This window comes from Microtus oregoni, unplaced genomic scaffold, assembly GCF_018167655.1.
Source record: "Microtus oregoni isolate MIOR12 unplaced genomic scaffold, Mior012 000046F_ref0000063, whole genome shotgun sequence".
NCBI lineage: Eukaryota > Metazoa > Chordata > Mammalia > Rodentia > Cricetidae > Microtus > Microtus oregoni.
Window position 1 is genome coordinate 10,430,386 of NW_024543220.1, and position 17,005 is coordinate 10,447,390.

The following is a 17,005-nucleotide window of genomic DNA, read 5'->3' on the forward strand; positions in this document are numbered from 1 at the left end:
TCCTCCCCGCTCCGTCCATGTCTAGGAAGGTGAACATCCAAACTGGCTGGGCTCCCACAAAGCCAGAACATGAAGTAGGATCAAAACCCCGTGTCATTGTCCTTGGCTTCTCATCAGCCCTCCTTGCTCGCCATGTTCAGAGAGTCCGGTTTTATCCCATGCTTTTTCAGTCATAGTCCAGCTGGCCTTGGTGAGCTCCCAATAGATCAGCCCCACTGTCTCAGTGGGTGGGTGCACCCCTCGTGGTCCTGACTTCCTTGCTCATCTTCTCCCTCCTTCCGCTCCTCATTTGGACCTTGGGAGCTCAGTCCAGTGCTCCAGTTTGGGTCTCTGCCTCTATCTCCATCCATCACCAGATGAAGGTTCTATGGTGATATGCAAGATATTCGTCAGTATTGCTATAGGATAGGGTCATTTCAGGTTCCCTATCCTCAGCTGCCCAAGGAACTAACTGGGGACATCGCCTTGGGCTCCTGGGAGCCACTCTAGGTTCAAGTCTCTTGCCAACCCTAAGGTGGCTCCCTTAACTAAGAATTGTGCTTCAGTGCTCCCCTATCCAGCCTTCCTTTATCCCAGTCATCCTGTTTCCCCAATTCCCCCCATCCTCCCCTTCTCACTTTTCTCTCCCCATCTCAGTTATTTTCTTTATTTTAAAAAATATTTTTATTGGGGCTGGAGAAATGGCTCAGAGGTTAAGAGCATTGCCTGCTCTTCCAAAGGTCCTGAGTTCAATTCCCAGCAACCACATGGTGGCTCACAACCATCTGTAATGAGATTTGGTGCCCTCTTCTGGCCAGCAGGCATACACACAGACAGAATATTGTATACATAATAAATAAATATTTTTAAAAAATATTTTTGTTGTATGTGTTTGTGTGTTTTGCCAGCTTTATGTCCCTGCACCATGTGGATGCAGTGCTCCCGGCGGCCAGAAGAGGGCACCCTATACCAACCTCTCAATCCCGAGAGACTGTAGTTGCAAGTGTGTGAGCTGGTCCTAACCCAGGTCCTCTGGGAGAGCAGTGAGCACTCTTTACCCTGAGCAATCTCTCCAGCTCCAGGACTGTCCGTGAAAGTGACACCGTCTTCATTTTTACGCTGAGTTTTCTCTGGTTCTTTTCTCTGCAGCCCAGGGCCTCACCCAGGGCCTGAGCCACCAAACCCCCTGCAGGGAGGGTTTTAACTGGAGAAGCTCAGGGTCCTCAGGTCACAGCGTCCAAGCCATGGACTCTCTGATCAAAGAGAAGGAGCTTCCCCGTCTGTGCCCACTGCACTCTACAGGAAGGTCTGCTGTCCTCCAGCACCAATGCAGCTCTGTTAACACAAACCACGCAGGGAACTTTCTAGATATCCTGGTCCTCCTGGAGGGTCCCCTGCTCAACCGGCTGTGTTGCCATGGTCCAGCCTATTTTTTAATTTGTAGCCTTTGATTTTGTCTTCATCCCAAAGTTTTAGTACATACAAGTCTTTAAAATGACTTCAATCCCTGTTGTTTGAGATTTCCCCCCATACATCAGGAATGTGGCTTGGTACGAGGCCCACCTCGTACACCCCAGGCCCCGGGTTTGATTCTTCAACACCTCCAAAATTAGGGTGGGGGCACACAGGCTGGGCAGGTGAGATGGCTCAGTAGTTAGAGGAGCTTGCCACCAAGTTAGACCACCTGAGTTCAGTCCCCAGAACCCACAGTGGACAGAGAGAACTGGCTCCCCAAAGTTCTCTTCTGATGCACACACACACACACACACACACACACACACACACACACACACACACACCATGGCCGGGTGTGCCCTTATTCTCACACCACACACACAGTGATACTATTAATGCATAAAATAATTTGCTAGGTGTTGGTAGCACGTGCCTTTAATCCCATCACTCAGGAGGCAGAGACAGGTGGATCTCTGTGATTCTGAGGTCAGCCAGGGCTACAGAATGAGTTCCAGGACAGGCTCCAAAGCTACACAGAGAAACCTTGTCTTGGAAAACTAAAATAATGATGATAATAATAATGAGGAGGAGAAGGAGAAGAAGAAGAAGAAGAAGAAGAAGAAGAAGAAGAAGAAGAAGAAGAAGAAAAAGAAGAAGAAGAAGAAGAATTTAACATTTTCCATGATTATCTTTGTATGACTTGACTTCCAATCCTTCAGACAGCTTCTCATCACAGGATGGGTTTTGGACACAGGAAAATTCACCCACCGGAAGGTCTGAGGCAAACTAGACACAACATATAGATTTGTGTTTCTGTGTTCTTCAACATAAACTCATGCTTTCTTTTTTATTTTGTTACATTGATTTACTAATTTTGTGAAGGGTGTCCATATCCTGATGCCCATGTGAGGCTTAGAGGACGACTTCTGGGCCTCAGTTCTCTCTGCCACTGTGTGGTTTCCATGGATGGAACCCGGGTCATCAAGCTTGGTGGCAAGGTCCTCGAGCTGTCTATCTCGATGGTCTCCTTGGAGACCAGTGTGTTTGGACTTTTCCTTTTGAAGGTTCCTTCATTTCTGGAGTTGGCACACAGGAGAACCCCTGATTTAGAAAAGGTGTTTACTGGTCTGATATGTAGTAGCGTTCCCTTGCGTGTCTCTGCGGAACCGTGTCTTCCTGTCCACCTTTAGTAGAGCCAGCTAGTGTTGTCTGGAATGTTGTCAGCCAGACTTTGGGGTGACTTCTGTCATGGTTCAGCCACGATGGCTTTGTATGTTCCAGGGTGGAGGGGGTGTGGATTAGAAATAAATATTTAAAAAAAGATTGATTTCAGGTGTAAATAGAATACTGTCAGATTTAGAAGTCAGACAAGTATTAATTGAATCTTTGACTTTTGAAAATGCTAATTCAGAATTCAAAAGGGCGATTGTGCCTTTAAAGGCAAGATCAGCACCAATAGATGAATGGATTAGAAATACAGCTGATACTGGACCTCAGGTTTATGATGATACTTTGATAGGAGAAGTGATTTCTAAAAATTTTAAGGAAAATCAAAATGTCAGGTGTTTTAGTTGTGGTAAGCAAGGTCATCTGAAATGGGATTATAGGCAAGGCATTCCTATAAAAAATGTATCTTTTCTAGAGAGAATCCAAACAGAAGGCCCCAGCTTTCTGGAGTATGCAGAAGGTGTGGCAAAGGCCAGCACTGGACTAATGAATGCAGATCAACATGGGACGAACAAGGTAACCCTTTGCCACCGGGAAATACCAAAGGGGACCTCTTGCAGGCTCCAGGGTTCAATTTGGTTCAATTATTCCCTGTCAGCATTGGAAAATATCCACAGAGCAATTAAAAGACTTAATGCCTGGGGCTGGAGAGATGGCTCAGAGGTTAAGAGCACTGCCTGCTCTTCCAGAGGTCCTGAGTTCAAGTCCCAGCAACCACATGGTGGCTCACAACCATCTGTGATAAATTCTGGTGTCCTCTTCAGGCCTGCAGGCATACACACAGACAGAATATTGTATGCATAATAAATAAATATTTTAAAAATACTAAAATAAAAGAAGACTTAATGCCTGTTTGTTAAAGACAGCACTGGATTTGATCAAAGACAGATCAGCCTTAGCAGAAAAAAATAAAAAATCATGCCAGGAGATGGTGGCGCACACCTTTAATCCCAGCACTCGGGAGGCAGAGGCAGGCGGATCTCTGTGAGTTTGAGGCCAGCCTGGTCTACAAGAGCTAGTTCCAGGACAGGAACCAAAAAGCTACGGAGAAACCCTGTCTCGAAAAATCCAAAATAAATAAATAAATATAAAAATACAAAAATCACAAGAGACAAGAAAACAAGTATTTTGGGCAAACTGCTGTAAATGATCAGAGATGAAAGCTAAAATACAGATAAATGGCATTGAGATGGAAGGTTTACTAGACACAGGTGCAGATGGAACAATAATTTCACCAAAGTCCTAGCATCCAGCTTGGCCTCTTCAGGAGGTCAATGTTCAGTTTCTAGGGATTGAAACTTTATCTCAGGTAAAACAAAGTACAAGGTGGGTGGAATGTATAGGGCCAGAAAGACGAATAGGAAACTGTTTTTACTTTTTGTTTTGTTTTTTGGTATTTTTTTTTTTTTGAGACAGGATTTCTTTCTTTCTTTCTTTCTTTTTTTTTTTTTTTTGGTTTTTTGAGACAGGGTTTCTCTGTGGTTTTGGAGCCTGTCCTGGAACTAGCTCTGTAGACCAGCTGGTCTCGAACTCACAGAGATCCGCCTGCCTTTGCCTCCCGAGTGCTGGGATTAAAGGCGTGTGCCACCACCGCCCGACGAGACAGGATTTCTTTACATTGTCTTGACTGTCCTAAACTACCTGTGTAGACCAGACTGGCCTCAGACCCACAGAGATATGCCTACCCCAGCCTCCCAAGTGCTGGGATTAAAGGTTTGCACCACCATTGCCCAATTCAAATAGGAAAATTAAAGTCATATGCGGGTAATATAGCCATGAATTTATGGGGCATAATTATTACAGCAATGGAAAACACAGATTAACATTTCTCCAATCTCAGAAACAAACCATAAAATAAAGAACACTTCTGAGAAAAATATTAAAAGCTATTATCAAGAACAGTCACAGCCAACTCAGGTTGTACATAAGCAGGGCACAGCAGCTGTTTGTCTCTCAAAGGCACCAACTCCCTACCTTTAAAGTAGATAAATGACAAATCTGTGTGTAGAACAACAACCTTTGACATCAGAAGAATTACAGGCACTAGGACAGCTGGTACAGGAAAAGCTAAATGCTCAACATTTGAAGCATCGACCAGTTCTTGGAATTCTCCTGTATTTGTCATTAAAAAGAAATCTGGAAAATGCAGGATGGTAACAGATTTAAGAGCCATAAATAAGGTGATTCAGCCAATGGGCTCTTTGCAGCCTGGAATTCCCTAGCTTTCTTTACTGCCTAAGTGATACTCTATGAAAGTGATTGATATAAAAGACTGCCTATTTTTTACTATATCTTTACAAGAACAGGAGAGAGAAAAATTTGGCTTCATAGTGTCTAGTTATTATAATAATCTATTGGAAGGTGTCAATGGAAAATTCTTCCACAAGGAATGTTAAACAGCCACACCTTGTGTCAATATTTTGTACAACAGCCATGAGAACTAAATCATAAACAGTTTCCTCAATCTAAAAATTGTCATTACATGGATGATACCTTACTGGATGTTTCAGATGCAGATACCTTAGAAAAAATATTTGATGAAAAAGAGAATTTTGTCTTTCTAGGGATTACAAATTGATCCTGAAAAAACACAAAGAGGAGATTCTACCAATTATCTAGGATAAAAGACAGGTTGACAGAAAACTCAACCTCAGAAAGCACAAATCAGGAGAGATAAGTTATGAACTCTTAATGATTTTCAGAAGTTGCTGGGATTTTTATTAACTGATTACAGCCCATAATTGGATTACAATACTCAAGAGCTAAGTAATGTATTTCAAACCTTTCTAGGTGATAAGGTCTTTTTTAAATTGATTTTTATTGAGCTCTACATTTTTTTCTGCTCCCCTCCCTGCTTCTCCCCTCCCCCCTTCAAGGTCCCCATGCTCCCAATTTACTCAGAAGATCTTGTCTTTTTCTACTACCCATGTAGATTAGATCTATGTATGTCTCTCTTAGTGTCCGCATTGTTGTCTAGGTTCTCTGGGATTGTGATTTGTGGGCTGGTTTTCTTTGCTTTATGTTTAAAAACAACTTATGAGTGAGTACATGTGATAATTGTCTTTCTGGGTCTGGGTTAACTCACTCAAAATGGTATTTTCTAGCTCCATCCATTTTCCTGCAAAATTCAAGATGTCATTATTTTTTTCTGCTGTATAGTACTCCATTGTGTGAATGTACCACATTTTCCTTATCTATTCTTCAGTCAAGGGGCATTTAGGTTGTTTCCAGGTTCTGGCTATGACAAACAATGCTGCTATGAACATAGCTGAGCACATGTCCTTGTGGCACGATTGAGCATCCTTTGGATATATACCCAAAAGTGATATTGCTGAGTCTTAAGGAAGGTTGTTTCCTTATTTTCTGAGAAATTGCCACACTGACATCCAAAAGGGGCTGTACCAGCTTGCATTCCCATCAGCAATGCAGAAGTGTTCCCTTTTCCCCACAACCTCTCCAGCATAAGTTGTCATTAGTGTTTTTGATCTTGGCCGTTCTTACAGGTGTAAGATGGAATCTCAGAGTTGTTTTGATTTGCATTTCTCTGATGACTAAGGATGTTGAGCATTTCCTTAAGTGTCTTTCAGCCATTTTAGATTCCTCTGTTGAGAGTTCTCTGTTTATGTCTGTACTCCATTTTTTTTATTGGATTATTTGTTCTTTTGATGACCAATATCTTGAGTTCTTTGAATGTTTTGGAGATCAGACCTCTGTCTGATGTGGGGTTGGTGAAGATCTTTTCCCATTCTGTAGGCTGTTGTTTTGTCTTGTTGACCATGTCCTTTGCTTTCCAGAAGCTTTTCAGTTTCAGGAGGTCTCATTTATTAAATATTTCTCTCAGTGTCTGTGCTGCTAGGGTTGTATTTAGGAAGTGGTCTCCTGTGCCAATGCGTTCAAGTGTACTTCCCACTTTCTCTTCTATAAGGTTCAGTGTGGCTGGCTTTATGTTGAGGTCTTTGATCCATTTGGACTTGAGTTTTGTGCATGGTGATAGATATGGATCTATTTTCATTCTTCTACATGTTGATATCCAGTTATGCCAGCATCATTTGTTAAGTAGGCTTTCTTTTTTACATTTGATATTTTTTGATTCTTTGTCAAAAGTCAGGTGTTCGAAGATGTGTGGATTAATAACTGGGTTTTCTCTTCAGTTCCATTGGTCCTCCTGTCTGTTTTTATGCCAATACTGGGCTGTTTTAAGTGCTGCGGCTCTGTAGTAGAGTTTGAAGTCAGGGATTGTGATGCCTCCAGAAGTTCTTCTACAGTACAGGATTGTTTTTGCTACCCTGGGTTTGGTTTTTCCATATGAAGTTGAGTACCATTCTTTCAAGGCCTGTGAAGAATTTTGCTGGGATTTAGATGGGCAGTGATAAGGTCTTAAATAATCCAAGATTATCATCTGAGGTTGAGAGAGAATTGGCTTTGGTGGAAAAAAGATCACAGGATGCACATGTGGATCACTTGGATCCAGACCTTGATTGTAGCCCAGTTGTTCTACCTTCTACTCACTTTATAAAGGGATTCTTTTTTGATTGTTTGTTTTATTTTGTTTTGTGTTTTTTGGAAAATGGTTTCTTTGTGTAGCTTTTGAGTCTGTCCTGGTCCTCACTCTGTAGGCCAGGCTGGCCTTGAACTCACCGATATCCACCTGCCTCTCTCCCAGTGCTGGGATTAGAGGCATGTGCCACCACTGCCTGGCTATAAAGGAATTCTTAAACAGAGAGAAGACAGTATTTTAGAGTTGTTATTTTTTAGCACACAAACAGGGTAAAGAAATAAAGGCCTATGGCTGGGTGGAAATGTGATGGAGGAAGGTCATTGGCTAATAAAGGAACTGCCTTGGCCCATTTTATTGGTTAGAACATAGGTAGGAGGAATAAACAGAACAGAACACTGCAAGGAAGAGGAAGTGAGCTCAGACTCCACAGCTCTCCTCTCGGGAGCAGACGCCTCAGCGAGACGCCATGCTCCCGGCTCCTGGGCAGACACACGCAAAGCTCCAACCCAGGATGGACTAGGCTAGAATCTTCCGGGTAAGACCGGTACTACAGTTTATTAGAAATGGGTTGATCGAGATATCAGAATTAGCCAGTAAGGGCTAGAGCTAATGGGCCAAGCAGTGTTTAAATGAATACAGTGTCCATGTAATTATTTCGGGTTAAACTAGCCGAGCAGGCGGCTGGGGTGTTGGGGACGCAGCCCCACCACCCATATTACTACAGAGATGCACACCTTTAATCTCAGCACTCAGGCAGCAGAGACAGGCAGATATCTGTGAGTTCAAGGCTGGTTCAAGAACTAGTTCCAAGCTGGGTGGTGGTGGCGCACGCCTTTAATCCCAGCACTCGGGAGGCAGAGGCAGGCGGATCTCTGTGAGTTTGAGATCAGCCTGATCTACAAGAGCTAGTTCCAGGACAGGCTCCAAAACCCACAAAGAAACCCTGTCTCGAAAAACAAAACAAAACAAAAAACAAAAAACAAAACAAAAAAAAAAGAAAGAAAGAAAGAACTAGTTCCAGGACAGGTTCCAAAGCTACAGTAAAACCCTTTCTCAAAAACCACAAAAAAGTCGGGCGGTAGTGGCACATACCTTTAATCCCAGAACTCAGAGCCAGATGCAGGCAGATCTCTGTGAGTTCAAGTCCAGCCTAGGCTACAAGAGCTAGTTTCAGGACAGGCTCCAAAGTTACAGAGAAACCCTGCCTTAAAAGACAAAAAAAATAAAATAAAAATAAAAATCACAAAAAAAGAAAGGGGCTGGAGAGATGGCTCAATGGTTAAGAGCACTGACTGCTCTTCCAGAGGACCTGGGTTCATTTCCCAGCACCCACATGGCAGCTCACGACTGTCTGAAGATCTAGCTCCAAGGGATCTGACACCTTCACATCAATGCACATAAAATAAAGTTAAAATAAACCATAAAAAATAAAAAATAAATAATAAAGAAAGAAAATGAAAAAAAGAAACAAAGTCCTATGTAGACAAGGTTTACGAATTGTTTCTGAAAGGAAAAATGAAACTCCATCAATTAGCAGGAACAGACCCAGCTGAAGCTGTGGTACTTTTTACTAACGGTGAAATTGCCTCATTATGGGCAGAAAATGGACAATGGCAAAGAGCTTGTAGTAATTTTTTGGAGAGATTAACAACAATATCCACCAAGCAGGAGACTTCAGTTTATAAAAAGAACTAATTGGATTCTCCCTCATATAGTAAAAAGGACACCCATTTCTTGGGACCCTACATTCTATACTGATGCAAATCAATCAGGAAAGGCAGGTTATAAATCAGGAAAAATAAAGTGGCTCAAAGTCCTTACGATTCAGTTCACAAATCAGAGTTGTATGCAACTTTATGATATTATTAGATTTTCCTGTGACTCTTTTTTTTTTGTTGTTCGAGACAGGGTTTCTCTGTGGCTTTGGAGCCTGTCCTGGAAGTAGCTCTTGTAGACCAGGCTGGCCTCGAACTCCCAGAGATCCGCCTGCCTCTGCCTCCCGAGTGCTGGGATTAAAGGCGTGTGCCACCACCTGGCTCCTGTGACTCTTAATATAGTTACTAACTCTCAATATGCCTCTGAGTGCTGGGATTAAAGGTGTCTGCCACCACTGCCCAGATTTTTTTTTTTTCAAGACAGGGTTTCTCTGTGTATCTTTGGAGCCCATCCTGGAACTCATCTAGAGACCAGGCTGACCTTGAGCTCACAGAGATCTGCTTGTCTCTGTCTCCCGAGTGCTGGGACTAAAGGTGTGCATCTCCAGCGCCCTCTACTGCTGGGACTAAAGGTGTGCATCTCCAGCGCCCTCTACTGCTGGGACTAAAGGAGTGCACCTCTACTGCTGCACAATAATACAATTCTTTCCTGATTATTGTCCTTATTGTACAGTTTTACTACGTTAGAGTTAAAACTTTTCCTTTTTATTTAGACAAAGGGGAAAATGTAGAGGGATATTGGATTGTACTGTGAAATTCTAAGACTCTTGGTGAAGTTACCCTTGAGTCAGGGGGCGGAGTCAACAACCAGCTGTCTGGAATTAGCCATAGAGGTTTTGGAGGAGCCAGGATACGATAAGATAGAGAGGCACAGAAAAGTGTAGGGTGGGGCCTAGAAGGATTCATGGGTCTTTTTGATGTGGAAGCAAGGAGAGAGAGGGTCAGCTGCTTGTTTCTCTGCTGCTTTTTTACCCCATTATCTGACTCCTGAGATTTATTAATGATAGAACAATTTATATAAACAATTCACACAGCTGTGTCCCCTGCTTCAGGAGTGGATTTCCTCCACCCAGACGAGACAGTGACAGCAGACCAAGGAAAACATCCATCCACAGTCAGCTCGGTGAGCCCTGAGCTCACTGGTCCCTCACAGGAGCCTGGGTGAGTCGGGGATAACCACCGACAGCCCCCCCAGTGCGCATGTCCAATCACACAGCTGCACCACTGCAGCCCCCTGCACAGCTCCCAGCAGCTCCACTCCACAGTCTCCTCTCCCTGAGGAACTGCAGCTGGTTTAACCCTGAGAGGGAAGCGCTACATTGTGTCAGCTCCGTGAACCTGTAGCTTCTTGTGTTTCCTGAGCCTCATCAGGAAAATTCACACAGTCACCTCGCAGTTCTACAGAATTTTCCTTTTTTATAATTTTAAAACGTTTTTTTAATATTTATTTATTATGTATATAATATTCTGTCTGTGTGTATGCCTGTAGGCCAGAAGAGGGCACCAGATCCCATTACAGGTGGTTGTGAGCCACATGTGGTTGCTGGGAATTGAACTCAGGATGTTTGGAAGAGCAGGCAATGCTCTTAACCACTGAGCCATCTCTCCAGCCCACAGAAGTTTCCTTTACTAACACAACCTCAGGCCAAGTGCTGTTGTGTCACGTGCAGCCCCAGTTCCCCTCACACTGAGGTCACAGTCACCTGAGCTTTCCCCTCAGAAAGGCCCCCCCAATTCTCCCCTCTTCTTCCTTCTGTCTTTGACATGTGATCATACATATCTTTGGTTTTTCAAGACAGGGTTTCTTGGAGCCTATCCTAGAACTAGCTCTTGTAGACCAGGCTGGTCTTGAACTCACCGAGATCTGCCGGCCTCTGCCTCCTGAGTGCTGAGATTAAAGGCATGCGCCACCACTGCCCAGCATGATCTTATATTTTGTATTTACTTTGAGTCATTCCTCATATACTTATTGGGTATGAATGTTATCTGTGGTCAGCACTGGGACCCATCATCCCTCACAAGACAGAGATGGCAGCATCATGACAAAGATTATCACCTCCTTGGTCATCAGACATCTCTGCTAAGGCTCCTGGAGCTCCTGACTCAAAGTCACAAAGCTAGAAGAGAAAACTGCAGAGGCTGGAACCTGGAGCAGGGAATGAAGGAATTTCCATCTCTGGCATTCTTCATAATCTTTTATTTTAATTTATGAATTTTACATCTATAAGTGTTTTCTATCTTTTTTTTGTTTGTTTGTTTTCAGAGACAAGGTTTCTCTGTAGTTTGGAACCTGTCCTGAAACTCACTCTGTAGACCAGGCTGGCCTTAAATTCACAGAGATTCACTTGCCTCTGCCTCCTAAATGTTGGGATTAAAGGCGTGTGCCACCACCGCCGGCTATAAGTGTTTTTTTGCTAGTAGTGTTTGCCATGTATCTGCATGGTGTCCAGAGGGGCATTGGATGTCATGGAACAGGAGTTAAGGATGGTTATGAGCCATCAGGTGGGTGCTGGGATCTGAACCTGGGTCAACTGCAAGGGCAGCAAGTGCTCTCAACCGCTGAGTCATCACTCCAGTCCCTGGACCATGTTTTTTTAATTTTTATTTTTATTGATATTTATTGAGCTCTACATTTTTCTCTGCTCCCCTCCCTGTCTCTCCCCTCCCTTCTTCTACAACCTTGTCACAAGGTCCCATGCTCCCAATTTACTCAGGAGATCTTGTCTTTTTATATTTTCTACTTCCCATGTAGATTATATCTATGTGAGTCTCTCTTAGTGTCGGCATTGTTTTCTAAGTTCTCTGGGATTGTGGTTTGTAGGCAGGCTTTCCTTGCTTTATGTTTAAAAATCACCTATGAATGAATACATGTGATAATTGTCTTTCTGGGTCTGGGTTACCTCAATCAAAATAATGTTTTCTAGCTCCATCCATTTGCCTGCAAAATTCAAGATGTTATTTTTTTCTGCTGTGTAGCACCCCATTGTGTAAATGTACCACATTTCCCTTATCCATTCTTTGGTCGAGGGGCATTGAGGTTGTTTCCAGGTTCTGGCTATGACAAACAAAGCTACTATGAACATAGTTGAACACAGCCCTTGTGGCATGATTGAGCATCCTTTGGGTATATACCCAAAAGTGGTATTACTGGGTCTTAAGGAAGGTTGTTTCCTAATTTTCTGAGAAATTGCCACACTGACATCCAAAGGGGTTGTACCAGCTTGCATTCCCACCAGCAATGCAGAAGTGTTCCCTTTCCCCCACAACCTCTCCAGCATAAGTTGTCATCAGTGTTTTTGCTGGATCTTATTTTTTTTTTTTTGGTTTTTTTCAAGATAGGGTTTCTCTGTAGCTTTGGAGCCTGTACTGGAACTAGTTCTTGTAGACCAGGCTGGCCTCAAACTCACAGAGATCTGCTTGCCTCTGCCTCCCAAGTGCTGGAATTAAAGGTGGACCATGTTTTTTAATAAACATAAATCTAAAGTAGGCTCAGCCTGTAAATCCTCGAGTCTCCACTGGAGGCAGTACCAGGATTCCCAGGCGCAGAGAGGGAGATGGGACCTTGGGCAGAACACAGGACAGATTTGAGATGAGACCCTGTGGATCCCTCCTCTCTGCCCATCCTACAACCCAGGTTAGATTCTGATAGATGGGAAAGAGGAGAGAATGTAAAAGGAGGGGTTGAATGGAAGCAGGAGCTCAGGAAGTTCATGCTCTTATCCCAGTCTCCTGAGTGCAGGGGCCTAGTTGGGCCTTTAGGGGACAAGGATGGAAAACACCTCTTAATGCTGTCACTCGGGGACCCCACAGGATAGTGACGCAGGCACCACTGACAGGAATAGGAACAGGCCTAGTCCTCCATACTAACTAAAAAGACAAAAAATCAATACTAAAGCCAGAGGAAAGAGTCACAGGCAGAACAGCAGCCCTGACTGTCACAGCAGCCCTGGTGGCTCATAATCCTGGGGACAGGACGAGGCTCTGGACATTCCACTGTCCCTGTGATCACAGATCTCAGCATGATGTTCTAAGTGATCAAGAGAACTGAGCCAGGAGGGACCAGAGTTGACCAGTGACCTTGTCAATCTCAACAACGCACTGAGCTCCACCTGGGCACAGCCCTGTTCTCACTCAGCTCCCACAGCCTCATCCTGCCCCACCAGATGCACACAGCATAGTGAACACAGATTCTGGGAGGTTCTCCACGCTGCCATTTATTTCCTCCATAAACTCTATCTCAATCCTTTATTTTACTGCCAATCAACCTTTGAGATCAAGGACATGGACAATCAAGTTTACATTCAGATTCTTATTTTCTTATTTGGAGAAATCAGGGTTGCAGCTCAGGACAGCATGGAGGAGACAGGATGGAGATTCCCCTCCTGTCTGCAGGAACAGGAAGGTTGGCTGTGGAAGGGAACAGGGCAGTGCAGGGACAGGGTCCTGGTATGCGGGGGGGGGGGGGGGGGCTGGGCTCCCCAGTTCTTCACATTGAGCCCATAGGATCACAGGGAACATCAGACACTATTGTTGAGAGTGAAGTGAGGGGCTCTGGATGTCACAGGAGAGACCTGGACACATCGTCTGTCACTCCATCCACACCAGGCAGCTGTCTTCACGCTACAGAACAAGAGTCATGAACAATCACTGTGAAGACAACATCCCAACCACCCACCACTCACTTAAACATGATTCTGGGAGTTCTGAAATCCAGTCATGTCCAATTTGTTCCTCCCCAAATCAGTCCCAAGAGTTTCACCTTTACAGTCTAGGAGAGACACATCAGAGCTCTGGGAACTGTCCCTGCCTGGGGTAAAAATATATGTATTCATGGGAAGGTAAAAAATTGGCCCCTAGAAAATTTGCTGGAGGAGCTATTATGTATTGCCAGAGCTCCCCAAATACATCAGCTTCACCCCGCAGGCCTCAGGGTCAATCCTGCCCCCCCTCTTACCTGAAGCTGGAGCATAGTTTCCTCCTTTTCCACCTGTGAGAAGAAAAGCTGTGAGAGACCAGGGAAGTCCCCGACCGTAGGAAGTTTCCAGAACTGACAGCAGACCCAGGGTAGAGACAGCAGCAATGAGGGGTGTGGATGTGTTTCCCATTAATGAGGCAGAGAGTCTTCTAAAAGGGGCTGAGAGAGAACTCAGACCCTGTCTTTCTTACCTGTGCTTCTCCTCCTGTTAATCACAACAACCACCACAGCCACCACAGCTCCAATGACCACAGCTCCAAGGAGAACCACAACAACAATGACTGCCATGTAGAGGACTGTGGACTGAGGAGGCTCTGGGGAAGGAAGGACAGGAGGGAAGGTGAGGGGCACGACCCCAGCTCTCACCCCTGACACTGCTCAGGGTCTACAGAAGGCTCCAACTTTCCCTGACCCCAGCTCTGCACCCACTTCCTCCTTACCCCATCTCAGGGTGAGAGGCTCAGGCAGCCCCTCATGGTGCACATGGCATGTGTATTTGTGCTCCTCCCCAGAAGGCACCACCAGAGATGCCCACTTCTGGAAGGTTCCATCTCCAGAAGGTCTGGTCTCCACCAGCTCCATGTCCTGAGTCTGTTCCTCCTCCTCCTTCTGCCAGGTCAGGGTGATGTCAGCAGGGTAGAAGCCCATGGCCCAGCACCTCAGGGTGACGTCACCTTTAGGTCCAGGATGATGGGTCACAAGTACCTTTGGGTGATCTGTGTAAAGGTTGAAGAAATCCCACAATTAACAAGATAAACTGAAATCTGCAAAGACAAACTTAAATCAGTGATGACACTGAACTATGTGTCTGTTTGAACACTTCTGTCATCACACTAGTGACCTGCAGGTAGAGCTGGTCCCCTCATCACAGAACTGCACAGTTTCCTGGGGGACCCAGAACCTAAGAGGAAATCACATGAGTCAGCAGGTCAACATGGTCTTCCTTATGTGGTGTTCTGTAGTATAAGTCATGCAGGAAAAGGATGAAGGAATGGAAAATAATTATTTTATAAATGTGATTAAATTCACAGAAAAAAAAAGACTAATAAGAAGGAGGTACATGAGGTGCCACCAACTTCTGCCACCTTTGAGGCACAACCAACGTGGCCATCCTGCTGACCAACATTAACTGTCTGACCAAGTGAACAACCATCACCAAAATATGTAGAACTATTGGGTGAACCTCTGACAGTCAGTCAGAGAAAATGACTCCCCAAGCCCTGCCTCTGTGGGGGACAAGATACCAGGTATTGTCACCCAGGATCCCTGAAGTGTGCTGTGGAGCCCAGTGCAGCACTCACTGGGACACAGCAGTGCTCACAGGGTGTGTGGATCTTCCCTGTCACTCCAGTCCTGGAGGTGCAGAAGACCCTGTCTCAGAGGAAGTTCAATTCCTAATTCACTAGGGCAACACTGTGACTTGGTGGGGCTGAGGGAGAGCAGGGGACTCCGGGACTACTAAATCTGGCAGAAATAGACTAAACTCCCAGGAATCTTTCTCATTTAAAGGAAACACTGACTTGCTCCAAAGCTACAGAAAAACTGTGTCTCAAAAAAAAAAAAAATTCCAGCAACAACAAAACCCCACTGACTTAATTTGTCTAATTATCCAGAGTGTTAGTCCCCATGGCACCTGTGGAGATGGATACACATGATAACACAGGGGAGGGAGAGAAGGAATACCATCCTAGTGAGGAAGGAAAACGCACTAAAGGGAAAATGCCAACTTCGAAAATAAAACAAAGCGCTGGGCGGTGGTGGCGCACGCCTTTAATCCCAACACTTGGGAGGCAGAGGCAGGCGGATCTGTGTGAGTTCAAGGCCAGCCTGCTCTAGGCAGAATGTTCCAGGACAGGCTCCAAAGCTACAGAGAAACCCTATCTCAAGTTTGGAGGCTCAACTTACTAGACCTGGATGGAGGTGGGGGTTCCTTGGACTTCCCACAGGACAGGGAACCCTGATTGCTTTTCGGGCTGAGGGGGGGGGGACTTAATTGGGGGAGGAGGAGGGAAATGGGAGGCAGTGGCGGGGAAGAGACAGAAATCTTTAATAAATAAATAAATTAAAAAATAAAAATAAAAAAAGAAAAAAGAAAACAAAGCATACTAAAAAATGAAAAAGAGAAGAGAAAAAAACCTCCACAATTTAGTGTTTATTCAGGGCTCCCCGTATGTTCCCACGTGACAATTCTAGAAAGAGATAGAATTGGGGTGTGAGAAGGATGCAAACCTGACACACAGGAATCTGGGAGAATGTATTCTATGGAAAATTCTAGAAACTGGGGAAGCACCCTAGGGTAGGGGCGTCCATGTCTCCCATCAGGTGAAGGAGGCTTCAATCCTGGTTTGTAAGGGCTGACACACTCAGATGACAGGAGTCAGAGTCCACACACACTGGGTGTGGCAGAGAACCCGGCCTGGGAGAGGCCATGGCTGACAGGGGCTGCAGACTGAAGGAGCCACTGTTGGTGATGTCAGGATCCTCTCTCCTCCCTCCTGAGACAGATGTGGAACTGTCCAGGGAGAAGGCTGAGCCCTGGGAGGTCAGTGCAGTCCCTGCCATGCTGGATCAGGAGACCCAGGGACCCTGTCTGCCCTCAGAGACAGGGGCATGACCCCAGTGAGGGTTTCCTCTTCCTCAGAACTGAGCCCAGACCGAGGGCAGAGGGAGGAGTTGCCCACGGCCCCGCACCTGTGCGCAGCAGCGCGTCCTTCCCGTTCTCCAGGTATCTGCGCAGCCACTGCACGCACGTGTCCTCCAGGTAGGCCCTGATGATCTCTGCCTCCCCAGCCTGCTCCCACTTGCGCTGGGTGATCTGTGCCGCTGTGTCCGCCGCCGTCCACGTCGTCAGGTCGTCGTTCAGGGCGATGTAATCGCGGCCGTCGTAGGCGTGCTGTTCATACCCGCGGAGGAGGCGCCCGTCAGACCCCAAGTCACAGCCGGACATCCACTGGATGGTGTGAGAGCCTGCGGGGACCCCACGGTCAGCCCCGCCCACCTGTTCAGCCCCGGGGTCACCCGAGGCCCCGCCCACCAGAGGTCAGCCAGCGCAACAGCCCTGCCCCGAGGCCACGCCCTCCGTCACCCAGGCCCACGGCCCCGCCCACCCGCGGACTCTAAACCGAAAGGGAAACCGGGTCCGGTCCCCGCTCACCT

The 17,005-nt window shown here is 45.7% G+C and overlaps 5 protein-coding genes across 7 annotated transcripts in view; all 5 read right to left on the minus strand.

Annotated features, from left to right (window-relative positions):
* LOC121435269 (H-2 class I histocompatibility antigen, L-D alpha chain-like) overlaps positions 1–17,005 on the minus strand; it is a 53,889-nt gene that overhangs the window by 36,217 nt on the left and 667 nt on the right. Inside the window, exons 3-8 of one of the 3 annotated variants that reach the window (XM_041634479.1) lie at positions 16,541–16,816; positions 14,290–14,565; positions 14,041–14,163; positions 13,829–13,861; positions 13,634–13,681; positions 13,106–13,494 (exon numbers count right to left, since the gene is read on the minus strand). In XM_041634479.1, the coding sequence (XP_041490413.1) occupies positions 13,490–13,494; positions 13,634–13,681; positions 13,829–13,861; positions 14,041–14,163; positions 14,290–14,565; positions 16,541–16,816 (761 nt within the window). In that variant the 3' untranslated portion in view covers positions 13,106–13,489. Of the gene's footprint in view, positions 1–13,105; positions 13,495–13,633; positions 13,682–13,828; positions 13,862–14,040; positions 14,164–14,289; positions 14,566–16,540; positions 16,817–17,005 lie in introns of those variants that run through there. The other 2 variants (XM_041634480.1, XM_041634481.1) reach the window with 2 other exon arrangements.
* Positions 1–17,005, minus strand: part of LOC121435313 (H-2 class I histocompatibility antigen, Q10 alpha chain-like) — a 731,224-nt gene that overhangs the window by 35,598 nt on the left and 678,621 nt on the right. The window lies entirely within an intron of this gene.
* Positions 1–17,005, minus strand: part of LOC121435272 (H-2 class I histocompatibility antigen, Q10 alpha chain-like) — a 708,503-nt gene that overhangs the window by 12,553 nt on the left and 678,945 nt on the right. The gene's annotated exons all lie outside the window — the stretch shown is intronic.
* LOC121435270 (H-2 class I histocompatibility antigen, Q10 alpha chain-like) overlaps positions 13,106–17,005 on the minus strand; it is an 808,095-nt gene continuing 804,195 nt past the window's right edge. The window contains exon 8 of the mRNA XM_041634483.1: positions 13,106–13,494. Coding sequence (XP_041490417.1) covers positions 13,490–13,494 — 5 coding nt within the window. The 3' untranslated portion in view covers positions 13,106–13,489. The remainder of the gene's footprint in view (positions 13,495–17,005) is intronic.
* The window catches only part of LOC121435275 (H-2 class I histocompatibility antigen, Q10 alpha chain-like), a 703,994-nt gene continuing 700,094 nt past the window's right edge, over positions 13,106–17,005 (minus strand). The window contains exon 8 of the mRNA XM_041634499.1: positions 13,106–13,494. Within this exon, the coding sequence (XP_041490433.1) occupies positions 13,490–13,494 (5 nt within the window). The 3' untranslated portion in view covers positions 13,106–13,489. The remainder of the gene's footprint in view (positions 13,495–17,005) is intronic.